The 12,553-nt window shown below is 37.5% G+C and overlaps 4 protein-coding genes across 8 annotated transcripts; 3 read left to right on the forward strand and 1 right to left on the reverse strand.

Annotated features, from left to right (window-relative positions):
* Window positions 1–405: 405 nt before the first annotated feature.
* On the reverse strand, window positions 406–2,225 carry LOC104705565 (GSH-induced LITAF domain protein). Of its 2 annotated transcripts, none has more exons than XM_087461886.1 (4): window positions 2,019–2,225; window positions 1,506–1,743; window positions 879–1,005; window positions 406–764 (listed from the first exon to the last, which is right to left on the reverse strand). In XM_087461886.1, exons 2-4 carry the CDS (start codon window positions 1,697–1,699, stop codon window positions 681–683), a joined length of 405 nt encoding a protein of 134 aa, XP_087318012.1. In that variant the 5' UTR covers window positions 1,700–1,743; window positions 2,019–2,225; the 3' UTR covers window positions 406–680. The 2 variants fall into 2 exon arrangements, with proteins under 2 accessions (XP_087318012.1, XP_087318011.1); XM_087461885.1 differs by lacking the exon at window positions 2,019–2,225 and adding an exon at window positions 1,813–2,004.
* On the forward strand, window positions 2,118–3,800 carry LOC104705567 (GEM-like protein 5). Its single transcript, XM_010421583.3, has 3 exons — window positions 2,118–2,904; window positions 3,032–3,306; window positions 3,422–3,800. Exons 1-3 carry the CDS (start codon window positions 2,532–2,534, stop codon window positions 3,620–3,622), a joined length of 849 nt encoding a protein of 282 aa, XP_010419885.1. The 5' UTR covers window positions 2,118–2,531; the 3' UTR covers window positions 3,623–3,800.
* Window positions 3,801–5,137: 1,337 nt separating this feature from the next.
* LOC104705568 (uncharacterized) lies at window positions 5,138–7,503 on the forward strand. The gene has a single exon (XM_010421585.2). The coding sequence runs from the start codon at window positions 5,322–5,324 to the stop codon at window positions 7,401–7,403; it is 2,082 nt and encodes a 693-aa protein (XP_010419887.2). The 5' UTR covers window positions 5,138–5,321; the 3' UTR covers window positions 7,404–7,503.
* Window positions 7,504–9,316: 1,813 nt separating this feature from the next.
* LOC104705569 (protein TIFY 9) lies at window positions 9,317–11,486 on the forward strand. 4 transcript variants are annotated; one of them, XM_010421588.3, is made up of 5 exons: window positions 9,317–9,667; window positions 9,769–9,928; window positions 10,022–10,242; window positions 10,528–10,629; window positions 11,158–11,486. In XM_010421588.3, exons 1-4 carry the CDS (start codon window positions 9,544–9,546, stop codon window positions 10,587–10,589), a joined length of 567 nt encoding a protein of 188 aa, XP_010419890.1. In that variant the 5' UTR covers window positions 9,317–9,543; the 3' UTR covers window positions 10,590–10,629; window positions 11,158–11,486. The 4 variants fall into 4 exon arrangements, 3 of the variants coding, with proteins under 3 accessions (XP_010419890.1, XP_010419889.1, XP_010419891.1); XM_010421587.3 differs by having other exon boundaries at window positions 10,528–10,585; XM_010421589.3 differs by having other exon boundaries at window positions 9,318–9,667; window positions 10,022–10,187; window positions 10,528–10,585.
* The last annotated feature ends 1,067 nt before the right edge of the window (window positions 11,487–12,553 follow it).

Genomic DNA, 12,553 nt, shown 5'->3' on the forward strand with positions numbered 1-12,553 from the left:
TAAACCAGCAGACAAGGCATATGCTTGGTGACAACTACAGTTGCACACCTGTACTGCACTAAAAATTCTCTGCCTTTCCAACTTTGCACGCAACTCCCTATTCACCAGTCTATCAAACTCCAAAAAAGAAAAATCAAACTTATACAAGTTGGGGAAGGATTATTTACATGACTTGATGTTACCTTAATCAAAATGTAAGACCTAGACAGAACAAAGAGTCAAATTTATGATTCTTCAAAATTTAGCAACAAAACTTTCTGTGTTGGTAGACAAAAATCTTAGAAAAAAAGTAAACAACAATTAAATATAATAATATATTTTGCTCATACTGTTATGTTGACAGAACCCATAATCTGGTCCGTTTATATTGTGTAATATTTGGGCTGATGGTCGGCACACACGAGCTTCTCACAAATGGTTTTATTACGCAGTTACATATTATATATATTTTCTGGCCTTGTTCATACGTTTGTACTTTGTAGCCAAGAAAGCACAAGAGTGAAGACAATAGCCGGTTCAGTTCATGAATCAGTGAAAGGATACAGAAGAATATACCATTCCATTTCTCACACATTCTATAGGGTTGTTCTTGATCTTAGATTAATTTTCAGTACATGCAATAGAACCCACTCAACTTCAGAAGCAAAATATTAATCAGAATAATAAAAGAAGACATCTTATCATGCAGGGAGTGCAAAGCTCGGCTGTTTCCACATAGGTGGATCCATAACAAGGCAAGGATCTGATTTCTCAAAGTCAGCAACCTGTAAACAAATAGATAATCATATGAATGAAACAATCTTTGTTGATACCGGAAGGAAAAAAAGAAAAATGGAACAACGAGAGTTGCAGGGGAGAAGAAGACATATCAAATATACCTTGTTCCCACACTGAGGGCAATGGTGCTGTTTGTTCCAGAGACAATCCATTGAAGGGCAGAGAAAACAGAATCCAAGCATAAACGGCATCATACAAGCAACAACAGCAGCAACACCAGGTTTTGATCTGTTTCAAATCCAAAACTACTTATCACAACTCACAAACAAAGAGAAGGTAAAAAAAAAAAAAAAACAGAAGATAAATGAACATATAAGAAAAGGTTGTGACAATGAATACTACAGTCTCATATCATATGCTCTTCAAAATGATATCTACAGTGTCTCCATAACAATCAAAAAAATGTGAAGCACAGAGATAACTTCAGGAGCTGCTCAAAGCAAATTTGCAATCCATTCACCACCAGAGTAAAATTGAATTTTAATAAAGTAGAAATGGACGCATTCTACAGCTAACGACACAATCCTGAAATCAAAAACCCCAAATGAGGAGAAAGGTCTTTGATCAAACAAACCCTAAATTCCACATCTCAATACACTTAAACCACAACTTTACTACTAGTGCTACATATGTAAATCTCGCATCTAAATTGACGATCGCAGATTCACAGGATAAATTTAGAATCGACTGAGCGGTACATGAATCGTATAGGTGAACGAATGAATTACCTGAGATTGGTGAGACCAGTATTGCCGCAATAGAGGCAATTGAAAGGAGCAGGAGTGTCTCGATAAATCGTTTGCTGGATCGGAGCACCCAACGGATCACCGTAGATAGCATTCGGCGGCACAATCCCGGCCTGGTACGGATTCTGTCCCGCGTAATACGGAACTCCGACCACCGTTGTTCCCTCTTTCGCCATTTTCTTTTCTTTTTTTATTTTGGTAAGGTCAACGATCTTATGATCTGTATGAAAGCAAAAATATATATCACAAAGGCACAAGCGAGGAGGAAAAGTATTTACAGGGCAATTACGCGGAAGAAGAAGATGATTAAGTTTTCAATTAAAAAGGGAAAGTTCCAAATCTCTGACGATCGGATTTCGATTTCACACGCCTACTGCCTAAATTGATTTGTAATTTGTTGTTGATTTGAAGGATTCTCATTCTCATTATGATTCTTCTCGAAGACAGGCTTTTTGGAATTTTGAATCTAGAAGATAAGATTAAAGACCTACTCACACTTGATGGACCTTTTTAAATTAGAACAAAAAACTGGTAATGGGCTCAAAAGGCCTAACAAGTCATATATATATATGGAAGAACGTGTTTGAAATTGCCGACAGAGGAGAGTCCATGCATGTCACAAAAATCACAATCACCTCCTTGTTCTAGATCTTCTTCATAACTGTAATTACCAGAAGATTCAATTTCTAACAAAAAAGGTGTAATTATTGAATGACATGGCAACCGCAACCTTTCTAGTAATTTTAATGTAATCAATAAACATTTTATAAAACCGTGTTTTTATCTTATTGGCTAAGGTTTTCTATAGAATAAACAAATACGTCCTAAAATAGTCCGACTCTTAATGCCAAAGGCTACACATGCCCAAAACCGCGTTTAGTTGTAGAAACCCACTCTTATAAATTAAAATTATCAAATTTAAGCCACACAACAAAACCAACCAAAATCCATTTCAATAGAAGAAGAAGATTCTCGAATCATCAAAAACCAATTCAGAAATTTTCACCCATGACAGGATCGAAAGAAGGAGAAACTCACCAGCCTCAGCCTCAGCCACAGATCGTTGATCAAGAACAACCCAAAACTCTAGAAACAGGAGACCAAAAACAACAACAAGAATCTTCTTCATCGTCTCCGGATCAGAAGAAATGGGGTACTCACGTGATGGGAGCTCCAGCAGCTCCCGTATCTCATCCCGATAACCAGCAAGCGGCTGCGTGGGTCGCCGGAGATAACCATCAGACTCAGTACCAACCTTACGTCATCTACTCTCCTGTCGATCATCACCAAACTAACAACAACCCTCTCGAGCCAGTCATCGGAATGTTCAATACCTGGAGCCGCAAGGCTGAAACCGTCGCTCGTAACCTCTGGCACAATCGTAAGTCTCCTTCCCACTTAACTTTGATGACGAATTTTGTTGATTTCTTCTTAATTGGAACATTTGGGAACAAGCAAGTTTAAGTCTTTTTTTTTTTTTTTTTTTTTTTTTTTGTGGGTGTCTGCAGTGAAGACAGGACCATCTATGTCGGAAACGGCGTGGGGAAAGGTTAATTTGACGGCGAAAGCCATAACAAAGGGAGGGTTCGAGTCACTTTTCAGGCAGATCTTCGGAACAGAGCCAAACGAGAGTCTGAAGAAAACTTTCGCATGTTACCTCTCAACGACGACAGGACCTGTTGCTGGAACTATCTATCTCTCTAATGCTCGTGTAGCTTTCTGCAGTGACCGTCCTCTCTTCTTCACAGCACCTTCTGGCCAAGGAGCTTGGAGCTACTACAGGGTAAAGTCAATGTTTTTTTGTTTTAACTTAAGAAAAAAAAACAAAAGTGAAATTGGAGATGTTTGGGATAAAGTTTGAATGTTGTTTGGTGGTGTATATATGGGTTTTGTGGCAGGTGGTGGTACCGTTGGGGAATGTTGCTACGGTGAATCCGGTTGTGATGAAGGAGACTCCTCCGGAGAAGTATATTCAGGTGACGACGGTTGACGGGCATGACTTTTGGTTCATGGGTTTTGTGAATTACGAGAAGGCTACGCATCATCTGCTCACTAGTGTCTCGGAATTTCAAACCGCACACAGCTCTGTGTCTGCCTAAAAGCATATTCCTTAATGTTTGTTTCTATGTCTTTCTTTTACTTTGGTTTTCTTTAGTTGTGTGGTTGGTTTCTTCCCCTTCGTTATGTTTCTATATGTTATATGTAAATTTATTTATCGGAGCTTGACTTTTGTGAGTCTCATATCTTGATTCCTATTAGATATATTTATTTTTGGCACTGTCCCTTCCACGTTGTTTAGTGTTTACTGTTTGAATCCTTAAAATTAGCCCTAGGCAATCGGTTTTTTCGGTTTTTTCGGTTTTTCAAATTTTCAGTTTTCTAAGAATTCTGCCGAACTAAACCGAACAAAAATTCGGTTCGGTTTGTTCGGTAATCGGTTTATTCGATTCGGTTATCCATTTTAAAATCTATTCCGAAGTAAACCGATTTTTGTTATTTCTTCGGTTTATTCGGTTAACCGAACATAAATTAAAAAGAAAAGGCTTGCGACGGTGACATATTATGGCCGACTCCGACTTGTGACAAAGCAACCACAGAAGAACAACATTATTATATTGTACTAACAAGCATAGTAGGATTAAGCAGCTCTAGTTAAGAAGCATACAAAAGGGGACAAAATTACGTGTACTAAAATTAGCGATGTCGAAGTTTTCCTTGTTAGTTGCTCATTTTGTGAAGATTTACTGATTTAGAGAAAGAAAAGAAAGATGTGAAGCAAAAACAATATAAAGAGATTTACTAAGGGTATGAGAGAGAGAGGGGAAGGAGAAGCGGCGAAGAGAGAAAAATTGAAAATTGAAAAAACATAATTTAGATTTAGGGTTTTCTATTTCACCTAACGGACTGTAAAAAATATGGGTCTGCACATATAGATTAGTCCATATAACCAGTAACAGATTTTTTATAAAATAAGCCCAAAACAATGTAAAAATGTTAAATGAAACGCATTTAACCTAGCGTTTCACGTATCATCTGCTTTCGTCCATTGTCTTTCTTCGAGCTATATTAATGGCGTATCTTCAACATACCTAATCCTCATTTTCTTAGCCTTATTTCATGAAGCTGCTTTGACGACATGTAACTGTTGGCGAAGAACCGAAGAACCGTTCGGTTAGGTGATACCGAACCGAACTAGTAACCGAATTTCTAAAATAATTCCGCCGATCGGTTCATGCCTTCTCTCACAATCGGTACCGATAACCAAAATAGTCGTTTCTTTCGGTTCGGTTTAATCGGTTATCACCGAACGCGCACGACTACTTAAAATACTCAAACAAGTATATATTCAGACTTCAGAGTTTAGAAAGTGTGGTGGTGGACGGGCCTGTTCTTTTATATTATCCTAGAGATATTATAATTTCATAAATCAATCAGACTTTTATAATTGTCGATTCCTTCGCCTCCAAGTCGGATCTTAGACCAATCAACTTTGGCAATTAATGTATAATAGACTAATAGTCAAAACGGTTTCGAAAGAACGTGATCCCCAAGTCACTGCATCATTTTTTTTTTTTTGCATAAAGACGGAAACAACCTCGTAACATATCATCTATGGAGATTTATGATATACTCATATCTTTGTAACACCTTTAGGAAGCCCTAGCAAAAGTTAGTCGGCATATATGCTTGTATATATTAGGTGCAGCCTCTCCTCCTTGATTCAGCATCACAAATACTCACATATACATTCTAAAAAGTCTAAATCGTTTTTTTATCATCATCTCTTCTAAAGAAACCATGTCTCCTCCTTTGGTTGGTCCCCCAGAGATCCGTGATCCCAGCTCTCTCGTCCCAAACCCCGTGACAGCTTCTGGCCCAAGCGACCCATTCATGGACGCGATGGTCTCAAACTTCAACTCAACCAGAGTCAACGACTTCTCTACACCACCGATGGGCTACACCGAGAATAACTCCGCCGCGTACCTCTCCTCAGGAAACCCCTGCCTCGATTTCTTCTTCCAAGTTGTTCCCTCCACGCGCAAGTCATCTATCGAAGACCTCCTTAACAAGGCTTGGGACCACGACGCCTTGACCACCCTCAAGCTTATATGTAACCTTCGTGGAGTCCGTGGCACCGGGAAATCCGACAAGGAAGGGTTTTACAAGGCGGCGTTGTGGCTCCATGGTCGTCATCCCAAAACCCTAGCTTGCAACCTCGAGGCTCTCTCTAAATTTGGTTACTTTAAAGATTTCCCGGAGCTTCTTTACCGGATTCTACTAGGAGCTGAAATCCGTAAGATCAAGAAATCGCAAAAGTACCAGAACAAAGGCAAGGCATCTCGAGCTCGATTCGCTTTCCAATCCTCGAAAGCCTCTTATGGTGATCGTCGTGCTCGTGGAAGGGGTCACAAACCGGGTCGCCATGGTAGTAAAAAGAAGCCGGAGGCGACGAGAAAACAAAGGATAGAGAAGGCAGAGAAGAGGAACCAAGAGGAGAAGGTTAGAGCGAGTTTGGAGAGGAAGAAGACGAAGGCTTCAATGGGGAAGGACGCATTGATAAGATACTCTCACGATCCTGACTATAGGTTTCTCCACGAACGTGTCTCGGAGCTATTCGCAGATCACCTGAAGAAAGATATGGAGTTTTTGACATCCGGAGAGACTAACAAAATCTCTCTAGCGGCTAAGTGGTGTCCCTCTCTTGATTCTTCTTTTGACAAAGCAACTCTTCTTTGTGAGAGCATTGCTAGGAAGCTCTTCCCTCGTGAGTCATTCCCTGAATACGAAGGCGTTGAAGACTCTCACTACGCGTACAGAGTCCGTGACCGGCTAAGGAAGCAAGTTCTTGTTCCTCTCCGTAAGACTCTGCAGCTTCCTGAAGTGTACATGGGAGCAAAAGACTGGGAGTCTCTCCCGTACAACCGTGTAGCGTCAGTGGCGATGAAGTCTTACAAGGAGATATTCTTGAACCACGACGCAGAGAGGTTCCAGCAGTATCTTGACGATGTGAAGTCGGGAAAAGCAACTGTTGCCGCCGGTGCTCTACTACCTCACGAGATAATCAGAAGTTTAGAAGACGGAGACGGTGGACAAGTCTCTGAGCTGCAATGGAAACGAATGGTGGATGATCTTAAAGAGAAAGGTACTTTGAAGAACTGCATGGCAATATGTGACGTTTCGGCATCTATGAATGGTGAACCAATAGAGGTTGCCGTCGCTCTTGGTTTGCTCGTATCTGAGCTATCTGAAGAGCCATGGAAAGGAAAGCTTATAACGTTCAGCCAGAACCCTGCAATGCATTTGGTGAAAGGAGACGATCTGTTTTCAAAAACACAGTTCGTGAGAAACATGCAATGGAATATGAACACTGATTTTCAGAAAGTGTTTGACTTGATTCTGAGAGTGGCTGTAGAAAGGAAACTGAAGCCTGAGGATATGATCAAGAGGGTGTTTGTCTTCAGTGATATGGAGTTTGATCAAGCGTCGAAGCGGCCGCCGAGTTATCCGAATTACAATGGAGGGGGAAGGGGAAGGGGAATGCCGCATTATCCGATTGTCAATGGATATGGAATGCCGCATTATCCGAACAGTGTACCGTCTAATCCGAGCAATGCGTGGGAAACGGATTATGAGGTGATTGTGAGCAAGTACAGAGAGAAAGGGTACGGTGAAGCTGTGCCGGAGATTGTGTTTTGGAACTTGAGGGATTCGAGAGCTACGCCGGTGGCTGGAAACAAGAAAGGAGTGGGTTTGGTGAGTGGGTTTTCGAAGAATTTGCTGAAACTGTTTTTGGAAAATGATGGAGAGATTAATCCGATGAAGGCCATGGAGGATGCTATATGTAGAGATGAGTATAAGACACTAGTTGTAGTTGATTGAATGGTTTTGGTTTTATTTTGGTTTTGGTATGGGCTTTTTACATTTACATTTTATCTTTAAAAAAAAAAAAAAATCTATTAATAAAACTTATATTACATTTTTTTGTGTTTAGCAAATTTATATCCCTTACATTTTTGTATTATTTCTTGCTAGTTTCGTATCTAAGTACATATTGGAAAAAAAAAAAAAAGAGACTCATGTACAATTTGGTAAACAAGCAGGATATGTTAACCAACTAATTAAAGCATATACATTCGAAACTTGGCAAATATCTCAATCTATGAAATTAGGAAGGAAGAAAATACGATTGTAATTGGGTTTTCAAGTTAGAATGGGCCTTGTATAAACTATGCAAACCGTTGACCCAGAAAATAAAAACAAAAAACTAAACCGAGCATAATCACTTACCATTAGTACTGTCAAAGTCAAACCTCATGAACCCAACCCAAAAAACACCTCCAAGCTTAAACTTTAAATATACAGAGATTGGGCCTAAAAGACTCTCATCGGAACAAAATTGATAATTTGAAAATACATTGATTAGCAAGTAGGTAGATAAGAGGGGCAAATTAGTCAGTTTAAAAAAATACATCGACATTAAAATCGCGGCTCAGCACAGAGAAAACGTGAGATAACTGAAATAAATAAAAGCCTTCACCTACAAGGAATAAAAGAATAAAGAAGACGTATTGACTCGGATTAGAGAGAGAGAGAGAGAGAGGAGGCAGAGGCTAGAGTCAAATCAGAATAACGTGAACGTGAGAAGATGATAGGGAGCGACGAAAACGAAAAAACCCTAAGAAGACTTTATGAATAAGTAAGTGCGCTTTGCCTAGTGATGATGTATTGACAATTAACTACTACATCTCAACACGTGAACGACATGCATCATAACTCTTTCTCTTTTATTTATCTCTTTGGCCATCAAGTGATCAAACTTTTCTATTTTATATTTTATACGTGGTTCTTTAATTTGTATAAGCTTGTTATTTTTCCATATAATAATTAAAGAATATAAATCGTAATTAATTTAATTTAGTTCGGAAGTGGTTGATGCAACAAGATAGAAAAATGTGAGTTAAAATCTACCACAATCGACAAGATCATCTAAAGGATATCGTCATCGACCGAGTCTTTTCTTTTGTTCGGCAGAAGACAAATTTCAAACTAGACCTGAGTTTTCAGATTCGATTTAATTTGAAAAGTGAAAACCATTGTATATATACTTCAGTGTAATCTTTCGAAACACTAACTTTGCTTATTGGTGTACTTATGATTAGAAAAGTACTTCAGTTCAAACTAAATAGACAAGTCTTGAACAGTAACGTTGAAAGTGTATTTGTTGAAAATTCAGTAAGACTGACTATATAATATGTGATTTGGTACTTGAAATATATATATATATGTGATTTGGTATACACTAGTAAGTAGTATAAGGTAAAACTACTTGGGTTTTAAAAATAGAAAATTCATCAGGGGAACAAAAAACCATAAAACAAAATGGAAAAGAAGAACATGTTCGGAGAAAAGTATACAGATCTAAAAAGACTAGAGTAGAAAAAACGTATAGGGTCAGAAGGAACCCAATGAGATAAACAGTAACATAATAAAAAAAACATGTCTGGATAGTCTCAGTCACCACATATGAAGATATTTTAAAAACAATTAACTATGTTCATTGGACTTCCGTTATTTCCGGATAAAAATAACAACAAAGAAATATCTTCTTTCTGCGTATAGCCATTACAGTAAAGAAGGTCTATGAACAATTCAAACATGTGTTTTAAAATCATTAAATTAATGAAAGATTAAGAGGAGGTTAGGGGGAGAGCCTAATAAAAACAAATTAAAGAAAGGAAAAAAAAAAGTGGATGAGAGAGTACTTACTTGCCCAGCCCCAATTGTGCCGAAAAGAAAAGAGAAAGCATGAACCTCGTGCGTTATTATTATTACTATCAAAAGACGGGTAACATAACATAACCTCCTTTTTTAAATACTCTCACATGAAAAATCAAAACAAATCCTTTTATTCCAAAATCCTTCATTAATTAACTTCCTCTCTCGCGCCTCTCTCTCTCTTCATCTCAAAATTCTCCATTCTCTCTGTCTCGGATCTTTTAAGAATTTTAAATCAAAGAAGATGACTAGAGGAGGAGCTACCGTTGAACTTGACTTCCTCGGTGTTGAGAAGAAGCAAACCACCAACAACGTCGCTCCTAAGCCTAGGTTTCAGAAATTTCTCGATCGCCGTCGTAGTTTCCGAGGTTTGTTTCTTTTTTCGAAGAGTAACCGATTTTTTTTTTTTTTTTTTTGGTTCTATGTTAAAACTTTTTTTTAATAATAATCAATTTTATTAATTTTGCAGAAATGCAAGGAGCGATTTCAAAGATAGATCCGGAGATAATAAAATCTTTGTTAGCTTCCGGTGGTGGTGGTACTGGTACTGAGTCTCCTTCTGTTCCGTCTACTCCGAGAGAACATCAACTTCAGATCCCGATTTCTCCGGTCCACGCGTCTCTCGCCAGGTACGTTAAAGCTCTTTTTTTTTGGGCGCTATATATGAAGGAAAAAAAAAAAAAGATTTGAAATTCAAAATTTCGAAAAAAATATTCTTGTAGGCAAAGTACGGAAGCTGTCTCTGGAACCGTACCTATGACTATTTTTTACAGTGGAGCCGTATCTGTTTACCAAGTGTCTCGTAACAAGGCTGAGGAGATTATGAAGGTCGCTAAGGACACAGCGGTTTCGAAGAAGGACGAATCATCGACGGAGACTCATCTTTCGGTAATTACTCCGACCACTCTAAGACCAAAGCTCTTTGGCCAGAATCTAGAAGGAGGTTAGTAATAATTAATAAAATAATTTGCTAAAAGTGTCACGCTAATTAATTAAGATTTATGAGTACTGTTTCTATACTTACAGAGATATCGTTGCATGTAGATGTTTTGTTGTTAGTTAGGGAAGATTTAGTTGCTAATTAGTTTTGAATTAGTTGTAAGACAACAAAACAAAGATTTTGTTAAAAGAGTCCAAGTTCGTATTTAGATAGTTATGGAATCAGGACGTATAAACTTATGTTTTAGTTTCTGAAGGAAAAAGGGAACTGGTTTGTGTGTGTATGCAGATCTTCCCATCGCAAGGAGAAAGTCATTGCAAAGGTTTCTAGAGAAGCGCAAGGAGAGGTAATTTATTCTCCAACAATCCAAGGATTACTTATTACATCAAGGTTTTTTCTTTTTTTCTCCTTTTCTCTGTGTCGACCCTTTTTTAATTTTATTATATATATTAATATTCCATTAATAATAATACCCCATGAAATAAAAATGATGACGATGTAAAAAAAAAAAAAATGATTACATGCTCTGTCTCTTTTTTTACTCACACAAAACTGTAGATTCCTCTGGTTGTTCAACAAATCACAATATCACATGTTCTACCTCCACGTAGATAGACATTGGAGTTGGAGATAAGTAGGAGTAGTATAGTAGACCTAAGTAGGTATAGACTATAGAGTTATACGTAGGTTTAAAATATTAAAAACGCGTTGACCTCGACTCTGTTTTTTGTGTTTGCTACACCGACAAGCTATTCAAAAGATATGATTCGTTTTTATTAGTGATGAGATAATGAGGATAGAATTGATAGAATTGAACATTTGTTTTGTTTGTTTGTTTTTTATATGGGACCGTAGAAGTTCTACAAAATAAACGCGGTTTCACATTTTTCGTCTTTTTTCGTCTTTTTGTGTTTGCAGAGTAGTATCGACATCTCCTTACTATCATCCGACATCGGCCTAAAACGTTCTTCTTTTTTAGATTGGGACATGGACCAAATTTGTCTCTTTCACCACTCTCCAAGACATCCATGTTCCTTTTGCATTTGGCTTCTTCCCAATCTCTTTGAAATCGATGGCCTCTCTTCGTCGTTGCTTCTGCGTATACTGTTTCCACGACACGTTTTTTAGGAGATTACGTTACCTACTACTAAGATTATATATATATATATATATATTGTTTTTTAAAATGTTTGTTATCTTTAATGTCTCATTGATACTTTTGATTAATTAAGCAGCTCTATTCTATATCGTGTCACTACTTTTGTTTTAATCTTTTTAGTATTTGGTTAAAGAAAATGAACACGCCTCTTTCGGCTTCTCGTGAAGCTTCCGTGAGTATTAAAAAGAAATGCGCTCATGCTTCTTTAATTTAGTTATATTGGTTGGTCTGGTCTGCTTTGTCCTTATTAATATAATGGAAATGACTTTAAGAAACACGTGAGTCTTTAGTAGTTAATGCGACCTAGTCTAAGTCTTGCCGACTAATGTGTCTTTTCACGTCAGAAGTCTTTAAGTCTTAAAGAGTTTGGTGGAATCTGTAAATTGGCAAGATGCTGAAGAGAAGGGATAAACTGAGCGTACTTTATGTGCCTTTTCGTATGACCAGAACTATTGTCATTGAATAGTATCCATCACTAGCCACTAACAATGGCATGGTTGGTCCGGATTTAAGAAACAAAACTGAACTACCATTTAATGTCTCTTTACCGCTAATTGAAAACCATGTCTCGTTATAATTGAAACAAATTTCTGGTATATTGTGCATACGACTTTTTGGTAATATGGATTTTTCCCTGTATTCTCTATAATTTTTCTGGTGTTGTAAATATTTGTGTCTCTTTTGTAATACATTTGTATTTCATTTTTGAAATCAGAACGACTGTAAATAAGTGTAATGGAGGTCGAGTACGTAGCTGAATTCATCTTCTAGAATTTTACTTGCCTGATTTTTTTGTTTTTCTAGTAAACTAAACCAAAATTATGTCATAGTTAAAATGAGAAAACAAAAATTTAGTAAATCTAAATGGACCGAGCCAAAACCTGAAATCCAAAATTGACAAGTAACAATTGATAAGTAACCAATTTCTATACCCTAACAAAACTGAATCAATGTGGGTTTAAATTTGGATTTATTATGTCCATACTAAGTAAATTGTAAATACGCAAAACAAACCAACAAAAAAACTGAACGCTCAAAACCTACCGAGAACTTGTGAGCTACATAATTTGAAACTAAGGTCATCATTTTTGACTATCATCTAGCTTCGCATATACTTATATTGCAAATTTGACTTTAATACATGGTCAAAGCTCT

Source organism: Camelina sativa, chromosome 8 (genome assembly GCF_030686135.1).
Source record: "Camelina sativa cultivar CO46 ecotype springtype chromosome 8, ASM3068613v1".
Classification (NCBI taxonomy): Eukaryota; Viridiplantae; Streptophyta; class Magnoliopsida; order Brassicales; family Brassicaceae; genus Camelina; species Camelina sativa.

Coding starts and splice junctions, on each gene's coding strand:
- LOC104705567 (XM_010421583.3), top strand. CDS start 2,532: ATGACAGGATCGAAAGAAGGAGAAACTCACCAGCCTCAGCCTCAGCCA. Junction 2,905..3,031: donor TCGTAACCTCTGGCACAATC/GTAAGTCTCCTT, acceptor GGGTGTCTGCAG/TGAAGACAGGACCATCTATG. Junction 3,307..3,421: donor GAGCTTGGAGCTACTACAGG/GTAAAGTCAATG, acceptor GTTTTGTGGCAG/GTGGTGGTACCGTTGGGGAA.
- LOC104705568 (XM_010421585.2), top strand. CDS start 5,322: ATGTCTCCTCCTTTGGTTGGTCCCCCAGAGATCCGTGATCCCAGCTCT.
- LOC104705565 (XM_087461886.1), bottom strand. CDS start 1,699: ATGGCGAAAGAGGGAACAACGGTGGTCGGAGTTCCGTATTACGCGGGA. Junction 1,006..1,505: donor ACTGGTCTCACCAATCTCAG/GTAATTCATTCG, acceptor GATTTGAAACAG/ATCAAAACCTGGTGTTGCTG. Junction 765..878: donor GCCCTCAGTGTGGGAACAAG/GTATATTTGATA, acceptor ATTTGTTTACAG/GTTGCTGACTTTGAGAAATC.
- LOC104705569 (XM_010421587.3), top strand. CDS start 9,544: ATGACTAGAGGAGGAGCTACCGTTGAACTTGACTTCCTCGGTGTTGAG. Junction 9,668..9,768: donor TCGCCGTCGTAGTTTCCGAG/GTTTGTTTCTTT, acceptor TTAATTTTGCAG/AAATGCAAGGAGCGATTTCA. Junction 10,586..11,157: donor CTAGAGAAGCGCAAGGAGAG/GTAATTTATTCT, acceptor TTGTGTTTGCAG/AGTAGTATCGACATCTCCTT.